The 21406-nt window shown below is 39.8% G+C and overlaps 2 protein-coding genes across 3 annotated transcripts in view; one reads left to right on the forward strand and one right to left on the reverse strand.

The window, feature by feature from the left end:
* The window catches only part of LOC144597827 (nucleus accumbens-associated protein 1-like), a 49829-nt gene extending 43396 nt beyond the window's left edge, over window positions 1–6433 (reverse strand). The window contains exon 1 of the mRNA XM_078407460.1: window positions 6242–6433. Within this exon, the coding sequence (XP_078263586.1) occupies window positions 6242–6248 (7 nt within the window). The 5' untranslated portion in view covers window positions 6249–6433. The remainder of the gene's footprint in view (window positions 1–6241) is intronic.
* Window positions 6434–6489: 56 nt separating this feature from the next.
* The window catches only part of cep350 (centrosomal protein 350), a 130040-nt gene continuing 115123 nt past the window's right edge, over window positions 6490–21406 (forward strand). For both annotated transcript variants that reach the window (XM_078407457.1, XM_078407458.1), the window contains exon 1: window positions 6490–6627. The gene's annotated coding sequence lies outside the window, so the exon portion shown is untranslated. The remainder of the gene's footprint in view (window positions 6628–21406) is intronic.

Here is a 21406-nt window from a genome sequence, read left to right on the forward strand (position 1 = left end):
CCCAGGAGGGAAATTGATATTATTGGGTCAGTTTGCACATGTGAATAGAGGAGCAGACTTAATGCTTTAGATTGAAGACTTTTCTAATACACACCTGAAAGGCTATTTTTCTTACATTGTGAAATTTATTGTTGACTCACGATTGCTATGACATTCTATATTCTATAATTCACTGGATGTTTTCAAGAGAGTTAGATTTAGCTCTTAGAGCTAAAGGAATCAAGAGATATGGGGAAAAAGCAGGAACGGGGTACTGATTATGGATGATCAGCTATGATCGTATTGAATGGCGATGCTGGCTCGAATGGCCTACTCCTGCACTTATTTTTCTATGTTTTGCAAAGGGAATATCTAATCTGCAAATTTGTATCAGCAATGTGTGGGAAACCAAATTCTGAGCACTGATTGCAGTACGTTCAATTGGAATAAATACAACTGAATCACTAGTTTAACTGCAAGTAGTGTAGTGTGCATTTGACCACTTATGATGTATTGGTCCCTTCTCATGGTGTTTTATTTCAAGTTGGTACCACTCCAGTTTCCTGATCCAGTAGCGACCGCTGATCCTTATTTATCAGATGTCTTTGGCTGACTGTTAATACATTAGAAATTAGTTTACTACTCATTAAGTGCTTTAGAACAGCAATGCGAGTTACTCAAATGCTATTTATGAAAGTTGTACAAAGGTCAAAATGTGCACTTGTGAGGTTCAGAGAACATTGTTGTGCACTTTAACCGTGTAATGCTACGTTGAAACCGAACATGGTCGATGTTAGCAGAACTTCCTCTTTTCATAAATTGCAAGTTAGAGGCATAGAGTGAAACAGTGTGGAAACAGGCCCATCGGCCCAACTAGCCCACATCGGCCAACAGGTCCCAGCTACACTAGTCCCATCTGCATGTGTTTGGTCCATATCCCTCCAAACCTGTCCCATCCATGTACCTGTTTAACTGCTTTTTAAATGTTGGGATAGTCCCAGCCTCAACTACCTCCTCTGGCAGCTTGGCCCACACACCCACCACTCTTTGTGTGAAAAGGTGACCCCTCAGATTCCTATAAAATCTTTTCCCCTTCACTTTAAACCTATGTCCTCTGGTCCACAATTCACCTACTCTGGTCAAGAGACTGTGTGCATCTACCTGATCTGTTCCTCTCATGATTTTATACACCTCTATAAGATCGCCTCTCATACCCCTGCGCTCCAGGGAATAGAGTCCCAGCCTACTCAACCTCTCCCTATAGCTCAGACCCTCTAGTCCTGGCCACATCCTCGTAAATCTTCTCTGTACCCTTTCCAGCTTGACAACATTTTTCCTATAACATGCTGCCCAAAACTGAACACACACATTACTCCACATGCGGTCTCAGCAATGTCTTATATAACTGCAACATGACCTCTCAACTTCTATATTCAAGTTCTTGAAGCTGCCATCATTTATCTGTGCTGGTACAATCATAGTAGTCAGCAGACCTTGCAGGATAAACAAAACTGTAAGTAGCACTCTTTTAGCCACAGGGGAATGTTATTTCTGAATGAATAGATGCTCCAATGGTGGGACGTGTGGGAGCAAGGGGATAACTCAATTTGATCAGAAGGATGTGAACAGGCAGTTGAAGAATAGTGCCTGCAGGAGTAATAAATAGGGAGATCACAGAGGTACTCTGGGGCTATGGCCGGGTTCTTCTGGCAGGAGATTATCAGGAAGACATTTGTGAAGAGATGAATGTCATACATTTTAAACCCATTTCCCATTTTAAACCCCTGAATTAAACTCATTTTAAATTAAATAGCAAGATTTTTGTTATTGGAGTTGGTGAATGAAATTCGAAGCCAATATTTGTACATGTCCTTGTTTCTTAACTTGCTTTTTAATCTGATTTAGCTCTTCTATTATAATATTTTTCTATCATATAATAGTTTTTCTGTTGTTTCAAAGAGTATATGCATGTACTGTATTTGCAAGCAGTTCAGTTGAATAGAAGATTGAATTTGGCTGATCTAGGATTGCGAAATGCTACTGTGGAATCTGGGAGAAGGGAAGGGTGAGGCAACAACTGGTAGCAGCTGACTCAACATGGAACAGGTGCAGTGCTTGACAAAATGGAAAATTCTAAGTTTAGCTGACACTAAGTTTAGATGCCAGATGAAGTTACCTTTGACAGTCTTGAGAGGATTTGTAGAGCATTGAGCTTTTACCGATTCAGTTGCGTGAGGTTTATTTCAAGAGGCAAGAACAGGAGCATCAAGGCAATTGAGTTCCTTAGAGCACAAGAACACTAGAAAAGACAAGCAGAAGAAAGCCACAAAGCCTTTCGAGCCTATCCCAGCATTCAATATGATTATGGCTCTTCTATGCTAGCCTCAACTCCTGTTCCAGTTTCCATAACTGTCAATTCCTCAATATCCAGTGATATGTACTCCACCACCTTTGAAGCTAGAGACTTCCAGAGATGTAGCACCCTCTGAGCGAATAAATTTCTATGCACCTCAGTTTTAAGTGGGTGGCCCCTTATTTTGTTTTTATGTCCCCTGGTTGATGGCTCTCCCACAAGTGAAAACATCTCAACATCACCTTGTCAAGTCCCCTTAAGATCTTACATGTTTGAATAAGATCACCTCTCATTCTTCTAAACTCCAAGATAAATACACCCAAATAGTTTGGCCTTTTTTCTCTCTCATACGAGGAATTACCTGGTGAATCTCTTTTGGACTGCTCCCAATGTTACTATATAATATTTAGGTAAAGCAGGGGCTGCCAACCTTTTTTGTCCTGTTTACCCCGTTGCAACTTTTCAAAAGTAAATTTACCCCCACCCTGTTTTGTTCAGTAATTTGAGTTTACATTTCTACCATAATAAAGCAACCGACAAAGGGGAATTTTTAAAATACTGTTTTTAACATTATTATTTTAAGTTCAAATAACAATAATAATAGCACATAACAATGTTATTTCACTTATTTATGAACAACTAATGATGAACAGATACAGGTATACCAGAACCAAACACAGTCAGTCAATATGTACAAATCCAGAATCAACAAATTTACCCCCTGGGTAGGCGAAATTTACCCCCTAGGGTAAATTTACCCGAGGTTGAGAGCCCTTGAAGTAAAGGGACCAAAACAGTGTACAGTATTCCAGGTGTGGCCTCATCCAACAGCCTGTACAACTGTAGCAAAAATCTTCCCTGATCTTAAAAAACAATCCCTTTGCATAAAGGCTAATGAGGGGTGGGGATGGGAAGATGTGGTTAGTGGTTGGAGGTGGCGAAAATGTTGAAGGATTATGTGCTATGATTAGACAATAAACAATAGGTGCAGGAGTAGGCTATTTGGCCCTTCGAGCCAGCACCGCCATTCAATGTGATCATGGCTGATCATTCACAATCAGTAACTGCCCTCTCCCCATACCCCCTGACTCTGCTATCATTAAGAGCTCTATCTAACTCTCTCTTGAAAGCATCCAGAGAATTGGCCTCCACTGCCTTCTGAGGCAGAGAATTCCACAGATTATGTGCTATCATCCAACTTGACTTTGCCCAAATTAGAACTTTAACTCAAAACAATGATCTGCAGACGGTTTTTTTCAAACTACGCAATTGTCAAGGTGTAGTCCAACAATACTTTGTATAAATGTAATGTGCTATCCCAACTCTTATACTCAATGCCTTGACCTTTGAAGGCAAGCACACCAAATATCTTTATAACTACATTATCTACCTGCGTTACCACTTTCAAGGAGCTAAAGGTCACCTTTCATCTCCTCCAACCTCATCTACTGTATCCACTGTTCCAGCTGTGGACTATATATCAGCGATATCAAGCGCAGACTCGGTGATCATTTCACTGAATACCTTTGCTCAGTCTGCCTTGGCCTACGTGATCTCCAGGATGCTAAACACTAACTCCCCTTCCCATTCCTAGACTGACCTTTATGTCCTGGGCCTCCTCCATTGTCAGAGTGGGGCCAAACGTAAATTGGAGGAACAGCATCTCATATTATGCTTGGGCAGTTTACAACCCTACTGTTCCTAAGGGAGAGTAGACTGGGTGGTAATTAGGCAGATTAGATTTGTCCTTTTTGTAGACAGGATATCCTGAGGCACTTTCCACATTGTCCAGTAAATATTGGTGCAGTACAATATGAAGAATTAACCATTAAACAATGATAATAAGAGAAAATGCTGGAAATATTCAGTAAATATTCAAATAATCAGCAAAATCTGTGGTGGAAGAAAAAGAATTGGACAAGAGACTGCAGATGCTGGAACCTTGAGCAAAAACGGAGGAACAGTTAGCATTTTTCAGGTAATTGAATCCTCATTAGAAATAGTAAAGTGGGAATAATAGATAAAACAAAGGAAATATCTGATAGACCATAGTTGTCAAGGTCACACAATGTTTTCAGAGCAGTCTAATAAATATATGAATGAGGGCAATTAAGAGAGATGAAAAGAATGAAATTGTGAGATGCAAAACACAGCAGTTGCTGGAAATCTGAAACAAGAGAATGCTAGAGACACAAGGATCAGTCGATGCTGGTTTATAAAGCCACAAAGTGGTGGAGTAATTCAGCGGGCCAGACAGCAGCATTTCTGGAGAATATGGAGAGGCAACGTTTTGGATCAGGACCCTTCTTCAAACTGATTGCGGTGGGGCTGGGGAGGGGGGAAATGCTAGAAGGAGGCAGGCCAAAGCCTGCCAAATGATAGGTGGCTACAGATGAAGAGGGCTTTTGATTGGTAGAAGGTTGGACAAAAGATATGTTAAGTATAGAGGAATTGCAAAGCCAGAGGATGGAGTATAGATGGAAGGGGAACAGAGAAGGGGAAGGAGAACGGGGAAGGGGAACGGGGAACAGGGAAGGGGAACAGGGAAGGGGAAAAGGGAGAATCCAAATGGGGCAAAGGGAAGGAGGGGGATGAGGGGAGAAAGGGGGTAGAAGTGTTAGTAGGTTAGGTACTTGATATTGGATAATTCAATGTTAATATTGTTTTAGAAAGAACTGTTTTAGAAAGAAGGTTTAAATGGAAGGTAGACACAAAATGTTAGAGTAACTCAGCAGGACAGGCAGCATTTGAAGAAGGGTCTCGACCTGAAACATCACCACGGTAGCGCAGCGGTAGAGTTGCTGCTTTACAGCGAATGCAGCGCCGGAGACTCAGGTTCGATCCTGACTACGGTTGCTGCACTGTAAGGAGTTTGTACGTTCTCCCCGTGACCTGCGTGGGTTTTCTCCGAGATCTTCGGTTTCCTCCCACAACCAAAGACGTACAGGTATGTAGGTTAATTGGCTGGGTAAATGTAAAAATTGTCCCTAGTGGGTGTAGGATAGTGTTAATGTACGGGGATCACTGGGCGGCACGGACTTGGAGGGCCGAAAAGGCCTGTTTCCGGCTGTATAGATATGATGATATGATGATGATCACCCATTCCTTCTCTCCAGAGATGCTGCCTGTCCCGCTGAGTTACTCCAGCATTTTGTGTCTACCTTCAATGTTCATATTGTTAGGTTGTAACTTAACCAAGTAGAATATGAGCAGCTGCTCCTCCAGTTTCCTTGTGACCTCACTCTGGCAATGGAGGAGGGCCAGGACAGAAAGGTCAAAATGCGACTGGGAGTTAAAATGGTTAGCAGGCCTTGGCAGAACAAATGCAATTGGTCAGCACAACAGTTGCCTAGTTTACGCTTGGTTTCAACGATGTAAAGGAGTCCACATCAGGAACACCAAAGGAGATGGGGTTAGAAGAGATGCACGTGAACCTCCATGTTACTTTTTTTGCACATCTTTCATTCACTTGTTCTATATCTCGCTACATCACCGACTATATCTCTCGTTCCCTTTCCCCCGACTCTCAGTCTGGAGAGGGGTCTCAACCCGAAACGTCACCTATTCCTTGGTGTCTGACCTGCTGAGTTACTCCAGCTTTTTGTGTCTATCACCTGTTCATGTACCATGTCCTGGCATCTATTCCACAACTAACATAAATACACATAAGCAGATTATTACTAGGTTAGTATTTGTATTCCTAGGTTCTGTAAGCAAGTGGTAACCCCGTTTCTGATGGTACCAGTGTGTTTGTAGCAGGCAGTTTGGGGTTCGCCCTAATTCTCCGACTAGTCCTTTTAATTAATAAACTGATTTTATGCCTCCTTGTCACCTTCCCCTCAGCAAACAATAAACCATTCTACATTTTCTTAGCAACGTCTGCTTTGATCTGTCGTTTTCACACCTTACCCTTCATTATCTCTAGACTCACTCTCCCCTGATTCTCAGTCTGAAGAAGGGTCTCGACCCTGAAGGTCACACATTCCTTTTCTCCAGAGATGCTGCCTGTCCCGCCGTTACTCCAGCATTTGCCGTTCCTTCCCGCACAGTTGGGGCTCGTTGACGTTTCTTCACCCCTCGCGTCAACGCGCGGCACTGACGTCACCGACATGAGCCGGCGGTTCACGCGAGACTCTGACGGCTGCTGGCGCGCAGGAGCGGCTAATGGCGGCGTCACAGAACGCCGAGAGCGAGCGTCGTTAACGGTCAAAGGAAAGGAGGGAGGGAGAGAGGCACGCGCGTGGGCTCGCGGAGCCCAGCGCCGGTCCAGCGGCAATGCCGGCCGCCCTCCACAGGTGAGTGAGTGGACTCGGCTCTCGGTCAGCTTGGGAGACTGAGCGCTGAACGGGACGGCAACGGCCGGGCGGTGAAACAGGCCAGAGGTCGGGCAGCGGAGCTGCGCTGCTACTGTCGGGGAGAGCCCGACCCAGCTCCTGATTTGGGGAGATCGGTGATCCCGAGGCGCATGCAGCTGTCCAGCGCCAAAGCCCTTGCGTTTGCATTTACACTGGAGGCCGGGCTCTGTGTGACAGGCCGTGCCGGCCGTTTAAAGCAAGCGGGGAAGGAAGCTGCGTTTCCATAGTTCCCTTCGCGGCGTCGAACATCCCCTTTCATAGTGGGCGCGGAGCCCTTTCGTCGCAGAGTTTTGTGGGAAACAACTGTCAGTTTATACACAGCAAACTCCCACAGCAGCATTGCGGTAATTGGCTGATATCTAGTCTCTGTCTCTGATAAACTCAATGTCCCATCGAGTAGACGCGATAGGTTAGGAGCAGAAAAAAAGTGATTTTTTTTAAAGCCTATTCGTTGAAGATTTGCCCCGTTTTTAATTTTAATGAATTGGCTGTAATTGATTACTGTAATTAAACAACTGTTACCGTGGGCGAGGAAATCTGGATGAACTTTCAAAGGTATTGTGTTATTGTTTTGTTTTTGTATTGTTTGAGTGATTAATATTAGAGAACTGACATTTTGGATCCATTTGAAAGATCTGTTGTTCATAATAAGGGCTGGCAAAGTAGAAAAGAACATTAGTATGATTATGACTATGCTGTGCAGATTGACTGGAGGCCACTAGTGTTGTAAATTATTCTGTAATTCTATAGAGTTCTCAATCATTTGATAACTTGGGCTGCAATCTGTGTGCATCCCCTCTAGTTTTGTTTTCTGTTATATTTATTTCACCCTGTATAGTTTCTTTTGTCATTCATTCAATCGTTATCCGAACTATTATTCCTGTTAGGGAAGAAAAGAAATACAAAACATAAATCTAGAGAGTTACAAGGTAATTGAAAAGTTGGTTGAAAAGTGGTTTTAACAGATGCCTTGAAGGAGTAGAGGAAATTGAATTGAGTTAGAGATTCAGATGTCTGAAAAACATCTGACTGTGATGTGAGTGCATGTGAGCCAGTAGTTTGCTTGGGATGAGTAATGTTTGGTTGGAAAGAACTGCAAAAATAATGAAAAAGATAGAATTCTAAGTTAAAAATATCAGGAGTCTAATAATCACGTGATGAAGGGTCTCAACCTGAAACAACCGGCAGAGTTAATCCAGCATTTTATGTCTATTTGTCTAATAATCACGGTTGTGTGGAATATGGCAACTGTGACAAAATATGATGCTGATGGTTTAAATAGTCAAAGGATTGATGATTGACCAGAACAGTGATATTATTAGTTTAATAATGACATCTGTATGATGAAAGTTTCAGAAATGGAGCAGCTAAAGTAGGAATTTTGGTGTATCTGAGTGATCTTTCTGAAATAAATACTATTGCTGAATAAAAACCATCTGCCAACTCATATATTGGTGTAACAGCAGAGACGTTATGTATGTGTATGAATTGGCATGATGACCGCAGAGAGCACAGTCCAGTGTGTTATGGAAATAGATGCATTGTTCTGGTTAATTATCCTTCAACTTGATGGTTTGACCTGAAACTGTGAACCCCTCTTTTGTTACACCATTGAAACATAAAGGTCTTGGAGGGCTTGGCAAGATTGATATGCCTTGGCTGATGAAACATGAACTAGGTGATACAGTCACAAAACATTGGGATAAGAAATTGCTTAAAAAGTGAGGAATCAATTAAATACTTTATTCTGAAAGGCTAAATCATTGATTGCATTCAAATCAGATTGGACTTTTGCATATGGCTTTACAACAGGAAAATGATATAGATTAGTCATGATTCTTTTAATCATGGAGCTGACCTGAGGAGCCGAATGGCTCATTCCTCCTGTTCCTTGCCTTTTTTTATTTTATTCCTTTCTAAAGTTAACTGTTTTGTCAGATATTGCCATTTTTGCATTTTGCGTTTTAGAAGATATGACTATCATATAGTTTACACTGAAGGGTTGTGTAAACCATGTTGAGCATCAATGTAGCTGTACTGCAATTAAAGGTTCTTGTGGTCGTGTCATCAATTTGCCATTTCTTGGGTGCACTGACAACTCATGCTGCATCTTCACTAGATTAATCACAAACTCTTTTATTTATTAACTGTACTTGTCTTCCAGCAATCATATGTTACATTACACACTTCGCCTTATTGCAGTAGCTCAATCCTGGTATATGGATTCTGTGTTTTTTGGGTGACAAATAATTATCGATTTGTCGCTGTTTATCTAATGCAATAAGTTTAAATTTTCTAGGAAATGTAAAATAATTTACATTTTGTCATTTTGGCTACTCTAGTTCATCCCTGTCGCATTCCTGGCAAGCTGTATGTCCTTGTTCAAACTGACATTTGTCACTGTCACTCAGTGGTGCTCTGAATTTCCCCACATTTCTTTCTCCGAAATTTGTCACACTCCACTACTACATCTTCCATCTTGCATATTTTTTTTACATTTTGAGGCTGTGTAGCAGAATATTTCAACTCAATAATGCTGATTACAAAAGAATTGATCAAAAATGTCTAGATTTTGATGTGCAGGAAGAGAAATTTCCAAGCTATGCATATATTGTAATAGTTTGATCTTATTGTAGCGAGTGTTTATGGTTTTGGAGCAAAATACTGTCTTGCAAATTGTGAAAGCCGGCAAATTTCTTTGTATCCAGCTTTAGTCTCTTGCAAGGTTGAAAAAGAAACTTGGTTATCTGCCATTAGTGTCCCAGTTCTTGTGCATTGTCACTCGTTCCTGGAAGTACTGAAGAGTTTTGCCAAGCTTTTATGGTCCAATTTTTGTGACTGTCGCACACATTTAAATAATATTGCTTGACACTACTATCCAAATACTCAATATACCGAGACTAGTTTCCAAGATTCTGTATCCTTGGTGACAAGTATTTCATTAGCATTTAATCTTCAGTTTCCTTTTTCTTTTGTTTTGATTGGCATGACTGTGACAGTTGGTTGGTTAATTAACCATTTTGTCTACATCACCCCCGATTACGGCTGAATATTTTCCATCCTAGAATGTTAAGTTGCCTACTTTACCCATTCCATCATATCTGTGCTATATTCCAATGTAGCCATTAGCAATTTCAAATTTGTATACTTTTCTAATCAGATTGCTTATATTAAACAAATGCAATTTAGCCATGTGATCATCCCAAGTGCTTCACCTATTTCAATTCCTCCCATCATCTCTCCCCCACAATTGTACATTTGTTCTGTGATTATTTCCTCAATTTAGTTTAAGCCTTCCCAAAATAACTATAAACCTTCCTGCAAGAATTATTGACACTTTTTCTTGTTAATGTGCAACCTGTCTGGCTTCCCCCAGGAATTTCTGTAGTGATCCAGAAATCTAAAGCTTGCCCTCCTGTCATTTGCTTAACCACCTAATCTGACCTCCAATTCCTATCCTCTAGTTGGCATGTGGTTTTGAATGTAATCCAGAGATTATAACTTCTGAGGTCCTGCTTTTTAATGTGCTGTCTAAATTTGTGTTGGGTGACTCGGTGATTTTTTTTGCCGATGATGTTATTATCTTTGGCTGTTTATTCTCCCCTTTTAATTTGCCATATAGTTAGTTTGTAACACCTTGGACTCTGGCAGCAGGGAAGCAACCTCATCGTGGATGCAGAAATGTTTGTCAGTTCCCCTCGCTCTCGTGTCACCTGCCACTATTGCCCTCTCCCCATTGACCTGTGCATAGAGACTTTTCACCCGTCATTGTTCTGTAACCCACTAGCCCCCAAATATCAATTTACCCTCGCATCCACAGCTCATTGATGGAAGGGGTTCACTTTTGTGAGGTAAGATGCTTTCATAGAATAGTTCTAATTATTGGCAAAAGCCAGTCGACCAATAAATTGGAGGTGACTTGGATTGGTTCATTACAAGAAAGAGGTTATTTAAAAATCAATCAATTTATGTGATCTGAGTGGGCATTCTAGATCATTAAGGTGATTATTGTTCATGAAAAGTTGCTCATAAGCAATGGTTGTGTACAGTATTCTTGTATTTAGACCCAGTAGTAAAATAAGTTGCAATTTACAAAATAGATGATATGTGATTTATGGTGGAATGTACTGTCAAGTAAATCACATGTTAATGATTAGGTTAAGTTTACATTTATAAGACAATGTATTGAATTTTTGAAGGGGAAAGAATTGGATAGGACAAAAGCAGTTTCAAGTGGTAGATTTTGCACCATTGAAGGGAAGTTAAGTGAGCAATAGTAATAAAGTGTATTACTACCATACATTTGGAAAACTAGTGTGTGGAAAAGAAGTAAGTGTGACTGGTGGAAGTTTCAAAAGTAAGTTTTGAGATTTGATGGCAAAGATAATGATTTTCTAACCAATGTGAGTGAGGCGAGGTTTTGGTGGGGGGGGTGAAGGAGGAATGTAATCCATGAGTTGGATGGGACAATAATCGGGATGAATTGAATAGATTATATCAGAAAAAGCGATTAAAGCAACTGACCGCAGCTTTGTTCTATGTTTTTATTATGTGAATCTTATGTCCACACACTGCCACCTCCATCGTAATATGAGCATGATCCTGAAGCTTCCCACGTGTTGGCACATGGGAAGGTATACTGTAATACTGAATAACCTGAGAATCTACTATAAATGCTAACACCTCTAATGACACACGTTACCCCAAAGGTTGTGCTTTTACAAAGAATAGAATGTTGATGAGTAATTCAGTCTTGGAGCATCTCAATCAAAATCAATCTTATTCTGATCATTTAAACCCATGCACTTTTGAAAAGTAGCTGTCAGAGCCTTGCCTGTTTGTTTTTGTAACTGCACTAAAATGAAAAGCAGGGCTTGAAGTAGTATTGCGTTAATTTCTTTGCACGTTGGGAGTAAAAGATTGAGGGATTATCTAATCGAAGCATTTAAGATACTAAAGGGTTTGATTGGAATAGATGAAGTAAAGCTATTCCCTGTGGTAGAATAATCAAGACAGTGGCTGCAATGGTGTAGATATTTGGATAATTTACTTTGATCTTGGTGATGCTGTGATCTTGGGTTTACTGTAAATGATAGAATAATCTAATGCATAATTTATACGTAACTATCCTTTGGTTGCTGTGTTTTTCTGGTGAGGTTGCCTGTTTTATGGGGAAATTTGCCATAGTTTCTGTTTTAACAGGTTATGGCGGTATGGCCATAATATTCACACACCCTTCTTTAATAGACTTTTCTGTTCTGAACTAGCAGAAGCTTAAAATTCATTTCCCAATGTGAGTTCGCAACATGCCATAATGTTGTTTGAAAATAATTTTTTAACTGTCCTTCAAGAAAAGAAAAGTGAAATCACCAGTTCTGGGCCTGTGCTATCCTTAGTTCCATTCTCTGGATACCTTATCACATTTTTGAATGATGACTTTCTGACTTGATAGTATTTCCACCACCCAAAGTAAATATTATGAATGCAAGCAACTGATCTGTTTAATCAGTGTCAGAAATGGGAAAGGCTAAAGTTACATTCCAGCCTTCTGGATGATGTATTGAGATGCATTAACAGCTTCTGTCACAAAGGTCTGCTTCATTAATTAAAGATTTTAAAATAATCAAACTTAGATACTGAAAAGTAAATACATTTAACGCTAAGCTGTTAATTAAAAACATTAAATGTAATTTGAAGAAATTTAACTAAATTTATTTGTTTAATTAGTTAAGCCAGGTAACTATCAGTCAGTGATGCTTGCGTCAGTGGCAAGGAAATTATTGGAAAAAATCTGAAAGTATGCGATTTATGTGCATTTGGAAAGGCTGAGCCTGATCAGGAATAATCAGCGGAACTTTGCGTGCAGGAAATCCTATCTCACTAATTTGCATCTTTCTTTTGAGGAGGTAACTAAGTAGGTTGGGAGGGTACTAGTCATTGCCCGTATAGTCTGTAGTAAGGCATTTGATAGATACAGCATGGGAGGCTGGTCAGGAAGGTTATAGCACATGAATCCAAGACAAGATAGATAATTGGATCCAAAGATGGCTTGTTGATAGGCAGCAGACTAAAGATGTGGAATAATCATTTTCTGATTTGAAGTCTGTCCAGTAGTGGGCCACAGAGATTGATGATGGACCCTTGTTCATATAAATGATTTGGAAGTGAATGTGGGGGGGAATGATTAAGTATATGACACCAAAATTGTGGTGTGGATAGCAGGAAAGGTTATTTAAGGCAATCGCAGGATATAGACCAGACAGAAAGTTGGACGAAGTGTTGGCGAATTAAATTTAATCCCAGCAAGTACTAAATAATGCATCTTGGGAAATCAAATCGGTAAAGGGCTTGTACAGTAAATGGTATAGTAATGTTTATGAGCAGAGGAACCCTGGGGTTCAAGTCCATAGTTCACTGAAATGGTAACGTATAGGTAGGATGATGAAGACGGCATATGGCATGCTTGCGTTTATCTTATGAGGTATTGAATATACAAGTTGGGAGGAAGTATCTCAATTATGGCTTCTGCACTACAGGAAAGATGTGATTGAACTGGAAAGAGTTCTAGGGAGATTCACCAGGATTTTACCTGGATTGGAAGAATTTAGTTTTGGGGAGAGATTGGGGAGAGATTGGATAGGCTGGGCTTGTTTTTCCTGGAGTAATGTAAGCTGAGTAGTGACCTCAAAGTTATATAAGATTTTGAGAGGCACAAGTAGGATAGATAGTAAAAACCTTTTTCCCCCATTATGGGCATATAAAAAAACAAGAGGACATGTTTTAAAATGAGAAGATGTATTAAAGGGGATTTGAGTAAAATGTAATCTGGGACCCACTGCCAGGTAAGTAGCGCAGTCAGATACTATCACTATGTCTAAGGGATGTTTACACAGGAATTGACAAGACATAAGATACAGAACGAATGTTGGTAAATAGTTCTAATGTGGATGGGCAAAAAGGTTCGCTTGGACATGGTGATTCAAAAAGCCTAATTTCTGTGCGGTTTTAAATATGACTGATTTTTATCTCTGACTCTTTCAAGTAAATGATATTTCAGTTAAAGCAGGCATAAAGCTGACTGGTCTGTGCAAAGTTCAGGACATTACAAAATGGTTCTAGATTTGATCTGATCTCCAACATGTTCCATATTTCTGTACTATAGTATGCAGGGTAGGAGTTTGATTGCAGTGTGCCAAGTTAGCCAGCGGTTTCTTTTTGAATTGCCGGTTAGCTAATATAAACATAGCACAAAAAGTAAGGAAATTTGTGTTTGGTAGATTATTTCTTTGTTGTAACAATGCTTCTTGGCAATAAATCTTATACCGTTGGAAAGCCTGCTTATTTCCCTTTTAAATGGTGCCACATTTGTAAGGAACATGCATTTGTGGGATGAGCAGCAGAGCTGAGTATATGGGTTGCGCCCATGAAAAATTTGCCAAATCTCTGCCAATGCCAAACAGCTTATTCTGCCATTGACTCTTGTTCGGTGTTGTTTGGTGGATTGGATGATTGAAGTCTGAAGAAACAAGACATATTGGCAATTTAACAATTTATTCATTTAATAAACAGGAGCCACAGTAGCGTGTGGAAGAACCATACACAGCCATAACAGCCTGGCACCTCCTCCTCATGCTGGTCACCAGCCTGGTCACACACTGTTGTGGGATGGCATCCCATTCTTGTCAGCACCTGGGGGTACCAGAAGCTCAAAACAAGAGTCAATAGCAACAGCAGAATAAGCTGTTTGGCATTGGCAGAGAAGATTTGGCAAATTTTTCATGGGCGCAACCCATATACTCAGCTCTGCTGCTCATCCCACAAATGCATGTTCCTTACAAATGTGGCACCATTTAAAAGGGAAATAAACAGGCTTTCCAACGGTATAAGATTTATTGCCAAGAAGCATTGTTACAACAAAGAAATAATCTACCAAACACAAATTTCCTTACTTTTTGTGCTATGTTTATATTCTGGCCCAATATGTTCGTTGTATTAACAGGATTTTTTGAATGCCTTATTATTATTTTATGGATGTCCCTCAGTGTGTTTCTGCTTCGATAGGTTTACTGTACATTTTTTAAATGTCATTAGGCTGGAAAGACTGCGGAAAAGATTAATCAGGATGTTACCAGGACTTGAGGACTTGAATTAGAAGCAGAGGCTGGATAGGTGGCGATGTTTTTTTCGTTGGAGTGTGGAAGCTGATAGTGACCTTAATGAGTTATATAAAATTATGAGGTGAATGGTCAGTCCTTTTCCCAGGAACTATAGGTCCTGGGTTTAAAGTGAGAGGGTAAAGTTTTAAAAGTGACCTCATGAGCAATTTCTTCACAGTGTGATGAGCATATGGTATGAGCTGACAGAGGAAGCTATAGAGATGGCCACAATTGTGACGTTTAAAATACATTTAGACATGTACATGGATAGGAGAAGTTTAGAGGGATATGGGTCAAATGCAGGCAAATGGGACCTGCTCACTTATAAAGCCTGACCAGCATTGATGAATTACACCACAGGGCCTGTTTCTGTACTGCATAACTAACTTTATGACTTCATAAATAATTAGCTGGAAAAATTGCTAATGAGCTGAATTGTTGGGATTTTAAATGGCTTTCCCATGTTCCCAATACAGGTTTTTAATGTGGTTTTTGTGCTACATAGCAAACTGGGTCAAGATTTTATTGAAACATGGTTACATCGCATTTGTCATTTTCTGAAATAAGTGTTTCACCTGAGACTTAATAAATAAGAAATAAGGCATTTTTGTCCCACTGAGTTTGAGTACTATTGTAATTTAGGTAAAGACTGGAGGGAAATGTACCTTCAAATTATGAAAGCTTTCCATTTGTTGATTTTTACATTGCAGAAAGATGTCACATCAATCCATTAGTCCCAGATTATTGTTACTATCCATATTAATTTTTGAACATTCTTTAGCTAATATTTATCAACTTTTTTCAAGCTACTATGTGCCCTACCTCTGGGTTTCCTCATGGGTATTCCACAAAGGAACTGCCTGTGTTATTGATGGCTGTGACCACCTCTCCTCGATAACTATTTCACTGCTCAGGTTAAATCGTTTTTCTGTTTTTATCTTGATTTACACCCCTCACTTTTAAATGCCTTGATCGGATCTTGAGCTCCCTGTGGTGTAGTTAAAATAACTTATTGTTTTGCAATCTGAGAGTACAAGGAAAGTACAAATGGAAATACATTTATTCTCTAGTTGCCAATAGTTCATAGTTGCTACTGCATGAAAAATCTGGCAAATAAAGTCAAGGCAAAGTGAAGGGAAATAATTTGGTTTCATTTAAGTATGTCTTTTTAGTTTTTTTCCCCCCAGAAATTATTTGGGAATTTTTTGTTCGTTTGTGTTTAATTTTTAAAAAATCACAAAGGACCTTTTTGTTTTAAAACCCATGGGTTTCAAGCTGGTCAAAAGTGTCACTAAATTTAAAGCTGGCACATGGAGAAAAAGCAGCTCATTGTTTAGTTCGGACACACTGTGAAGAACAGAGAACATAGTACAATTAGAACAAACAGTAATTCAATTAGACATTTTTTTAAAGAGATGATTTTTCGTCTATTAACCCTGCATTTTGAAGATGGCAGAAGTTTTCTTGTATCTAAGCCCCCATACTTTGCTTTATTACTGGCTCTGCTAGTGAATTACTGAATGGGAATGGTTGAAGTGAATAACAGGAAAATTATTTATCTCTTGCTCATACCAACCTGGATCAGAAAGCTCAGCAGGAAAGTTAACAATGTTACTGAGAATAGCATGATATTTTTAGTAATTGTTCTTGTAGCACTCATCAGTTGCATCATTGGTCATTTGGTCATGTTTGTTGCTCTATATAGTACCATAAAAATTGCTAAAATTATGCCACACCTAATTTACTTTTTACCTTGTGTCGGTCATTTGATACAATGAATTAAAAATTGTCCGATAATGTAAACTAATCGAACAATTTAGTGTAAAGCAAAATCTGCAGATGCAAGAAATCTGAAATAAAACAGTAAATGCTGGAAACACTCAGCAGATCAGACAATTGTGTTAACTTTTCAGTTTGAATACCTTTTTTCAGAATTTGTTTCTTGACCTGAAATATTAATTATTTCTCTTTCCACCAAAGTTTTCTTTTAATTAATCTATTAAAGACTGAGGGAGAGAGTTGTCAATGATGGAATGCACCTTATATCCAAAATGCTTTTTTTCTCCAACACTAGTATCTTATTTATCACATATTAGTATCATGTTTACTAATATATAACTTCCATCCATTGAATCATTGCCTGCCAAAGAAGGCATTGATTCTTTCACTAATGAATTAATCATTAGTGAATGATTCACACATTATTCATTAGTTCACTAATTTGCTTAGTTAATTAGAGTTCACTAATTTCCTTTCTATCCCCCACCCCCATATCCCTTCTCAAATTACACAAGTAACATTTGGAGGTGTTATATAAATTTCCCATTTATTTCTCATGTATTTAAGAGTATAAGTTAACAGTATCCAATTCAAATTGCAAATGAGTCTTAAAGTGGCAAATCTGTAATTTAAATGGTGTAATTGTGGACATGCTGTTAAATTCCAGTTACCTGGACTATGAAAAGAAAGATGGCAGTCCTGTACAGAAGAGAGACTCTAAAGCAATATCCAAACTTTGAAATTGCACAGTTGAGCTCTCAAATCATAGTCATGTTAATGCAATCATATTGCAAATGTTGAATTAATTTGTGTGCCTTGGAAAATGAAGTTTGTGGAATTAATTCAGATGAAGAATCATGCAGCAGAATATGTCTGTCCGATATATGATAGAAATGGGAAGGAATGGAAGCAACCAAATTCTAACTTTGTATTGAGTTAGTAAAGCTTTCAAGCTCTGTTGTCAAAGGAAATAATTATCCAAACTGGATAATTTGGATAATTATTTCCTTTAACAATCTTTGCTGGATAAAGGCATTTTGAATGTTTTATTTATCTCATAAATGACCTATTTTACATGCCATGAATAGCCTTGGAAAATCTAATTTCTGTAGTGGGGTCTGGTGTTTGCTGTTAGCTCTTCTCTCTTTGTTTTACTGGTTCTATATTTGCTAGATTGGTATATGTGATTAAGTGGGGAATAATCTGATAGTTGTGTTGAACAGCAGCTTTAAAGTGGTTGGTTGGCAATTTTTTTTTGGTAGCTGTAATTTCATGTGAGTCACTTGTACATGGAGAAATGCCTTGCGTAAAGTTGAGTTTGGTGTTTAAATAGCATAACAGATGCCTGGATAACTGAGATGAAGAATAGTGCCTGACAAATGGCATACAATTTTCATTGATTGAATCTTTCAATTGCTCCACCTTCTATTAACGTATTGAATAGTTGGGTGCAGTTTGTGTTTGGAGATTAAATGTAAGAATGAGAGCATAAAGCCCCTAACCATAAACTTGTGCTTGTGGAATTTTGTTGTATTCAATTTTTTTTCGCTCAGCAGAGGTGGCACAGTGGCACAGCGGTAGAGTTACTGCCTTACAACTCCAGAGATCCGGATTCGATCCTTACTGCGGGTGTCTGTACGGATTTTGTACGCTCTCCCTGTGACTGCATGTTTTCTACGGGTGCTTCAGTTTTCTCCCCCACTCCAAAGACGTACAGGTTTGTAGGTTAATTGGCTTCTGTAAATTGTAACCTGTCCCCAGTGTGTAGGATAGTGCTAATGTGTGGGGTGATTGCTGGACGGCGCGAACTCAGTGGGCCAAAGGGTCTGTTTTCTCGCTAAATCTCTAAAGTCTAAAGGTGGAAGCTATTTCCTTTCAATCAAACTGTTAGTTTTATTGTTTCGATTTTGTTTTATGGATTTGGGTGTGACACGTTCAATGTTTATTGGTTTTTGCAGAGGTCATGATATTTTGGTGATTCTTTTAGTGATGTTATCAGAATTTACTGTCTTGAACAGACAATGGAGAAGGTCATGTCAGGACAATATGTGATGGGTGAAAGCAAAGTTACAATGGCAGTTCTGCAATAGTGAAATGCACATCTTGGCAGATTTTGCCAGCATATCAAATGAGGTGTTAGTAATGAAACTGCCATATGATGACTACATTGAGAAATTAGGGGTGTTTTCTTTTTAATGTGGAAGGAGCAAATTTCTATTGCACCTGTTATTGGCAGCAGTGATAACTTCAATGGACGTGAAGTTTGGCAAGAGAAATTAAAGAACAAATCTGGAAAATCTTATAAAAATGTGATGAATAGTAGTGATTTTATAGATTTGGAAATAATAAACTTCAAAGATATAAGGAAACTGGCAAAAATTGCTAAAGTAGTGAATGGTACATCTTGCAACGAATAGCTAGGACAAAACCAAGGTTGTTGCACATGTTAAATGAATGATACTGAGAGCAATACACCCTTCTAATTAATAACTGGTATGGAGGATCGTCTAAATCAGGGAGGGGCCTTCAAACTTTTCAGCATGAGGGCCACATTATATATTTGGCACATTTTTGCGGGCCGTAGGAAAAAATAAAGAAGTGTGAGTTTTATAAATTTAATGAACTCAAAGTTTAGACTAGGTTATGTTAGATTAGATTAGGAAAGGTTAAACTAGATTAGATTAGTTTACATTAGGTTTATATGGCAACAAAAATAATATTCAATTTTTAAAAAGCCTGAAATATTGGAATATGTATACACCGTAGGTATACAATTATTTATAAAACAGAAATACAGTGACCACCACTGGGGGGGAGAGAGGGGAGAGGGGGGGGGGGGAGAGGGGAGAGGGGGAGGGGAGAGAGAGAGAGTGTGGGGGGGGAAAGAGAGAGTGGGGGGGGAGAAGAGAGAGTGGGTGGTGGAAAGATTTGGGGTAGAGGGAGCAGCGGGTGAGAGCAGGAGCGTGGGGAGGGTGTCAGAAGGTCCGGTGAAGGAGTGCCACCACTTGCGGGGGCTGCTCCCTCCCTCTCTCTCTCCCAGCGCCAGCGAGATCTGTGCCACTCCTCCACTCTCTTCCCCGGCCCCGTCTCCCTGTAACGCAGCGAAATAAGAACAAACACAAGTGTTGTAGTTGTTCTTAGAAGCCCCGCATCCCCGGGGGCGATGAGGAGGGAGATTTTACTTGTGTTTGTTCTTATTTCGCTGCATTAGAGGGAGTTGGGGCCGGGGAAGAGTGGAGGAGCGGCGCAGATCTCGCTGGCGCTGGGAGAGAGGGGGAGGAGAGAGAGGGAGGGAGCAGCACCCGCAAGTGGCGGCGTTCCTTCACCGGACCCTCTGATACCCCGCACTCCCGCTCTCACCCGTTGCTCCCTCTACCCTGACACTCTCCTTCACCCCCCCTCCCCTCTCTCCCCGAGGTGAGCGGCGGTGGTGGCGGCGAGGAGGGAAGTTTCCTTGGGTTTGTTGTTTGCGAGGGGGTGCTGCAATCTCTCGCCTAGTCCCTGCTCTGGGTCGGTGGCGATCCCCTCTCCGGTGAACCTTCACCGGCTGCTTGTGCCTCCAGTACCCGCCGCCTAAGTGCTTGCTGCGGGCTGGATAAAATCTCATGGCGGGCCGGATGTGGAGATCCCTGGTCTAAATTGAAATCAAGAAGCGTGACATTAAAGTCTGAGTTTCATATTTGATGAATTATACCAGGTCTCCTCCTCTTATGGAACTCTTGGGAGAGGCATTGAGTTCAAACACTCTTTTTAAGAAAATGTGATATTGAGTTTATTTTTTATAGAACCGATAAGATATCTAAGGCATATATTTAGAAATGCAGCAGGAGTGAATAATTACTCACTGGAATACGCTAGTCTACATCAAGATCATATCTTTGTGGACATTAACCATTGGATAAAACAAAATATTTCTAATTCTGTAAATCTGAAATTAAAAAATACTAGAAATATTCAATTGTATGTGGAGACCAAGTTAATGTTTCATTTTGATTTTAATCATAGCTTGATATTGTACTTTGACCCAATTGTCTCAAAAGTAATATCACACAGCTTTGCATCAGCGTAGTCATGTGAACTTAATGATAAGTTGAGAATTTATATAGAGAATACTGCCATATGCAAAGACTTATTTTGGTCCATATATTACTATGTAGGTGAAAGTTAAATAAGTATATTTAACTATATATTGCAGATAAGTGGTCCTGGGTTTACCTTGTGAGCAGAATGCCTTACACAACTGAGTTGGATGGAATTGGACATGAATGTTTCATTGAAAGCCTTGTAAATTAGTATTTTATGTAGGATTTATTTATTCCATCTACACGCCATGCTGCCTCAGAAAATCAGCGAACATATCCAAAGACTTGTCCCACCCTGGGCATTTCTTTTTTTCTCTTGTCGGGCAGAAGAAACGAAGATTGAAAGCTTACACCACCAGACTTGGGAACAGCAGATTCCTCACTGTTTTCAGGCTTCTGAACAGTCTTAAAATAAGCTAGTGTACTGTCCACTTCACCTCTACCCCATGTGGACATTGAACTTTGTCTATGGAACTGGTGCGCTACAATGCTGAGAACTATATTCTTCAATCTATATCTTCCCCTTTGCTCTACCCATTGTACTTGAGTTTGCCATAATTTAAATAGCAGATATTGCTAAACATTTTAGCAGGTATTGCGCATATGTTTAGCAATATCTGCTTGCAACTCTGGAAATCAAAACTTTTTACTGTACCTCGATGCATATAACAATAATACACCTGAACTGAAATTAAGCGGAAA

Source organism: Rhinoraja longicauda, chromosome 11 (assembly GCF_053455715.1).
Source record: "Rhinoraja longicauda isolate Sanriku21f chromosome 11, sRhiLon1.1, whole genome shotgun sequence".
Lineage (NCBI taxonomy): Eukaryota > Metazoa > Chordata > Chondrichthyes > Rajiformes > Arhynchobatidae > Rhinoraja > Rhinoraja longicauda.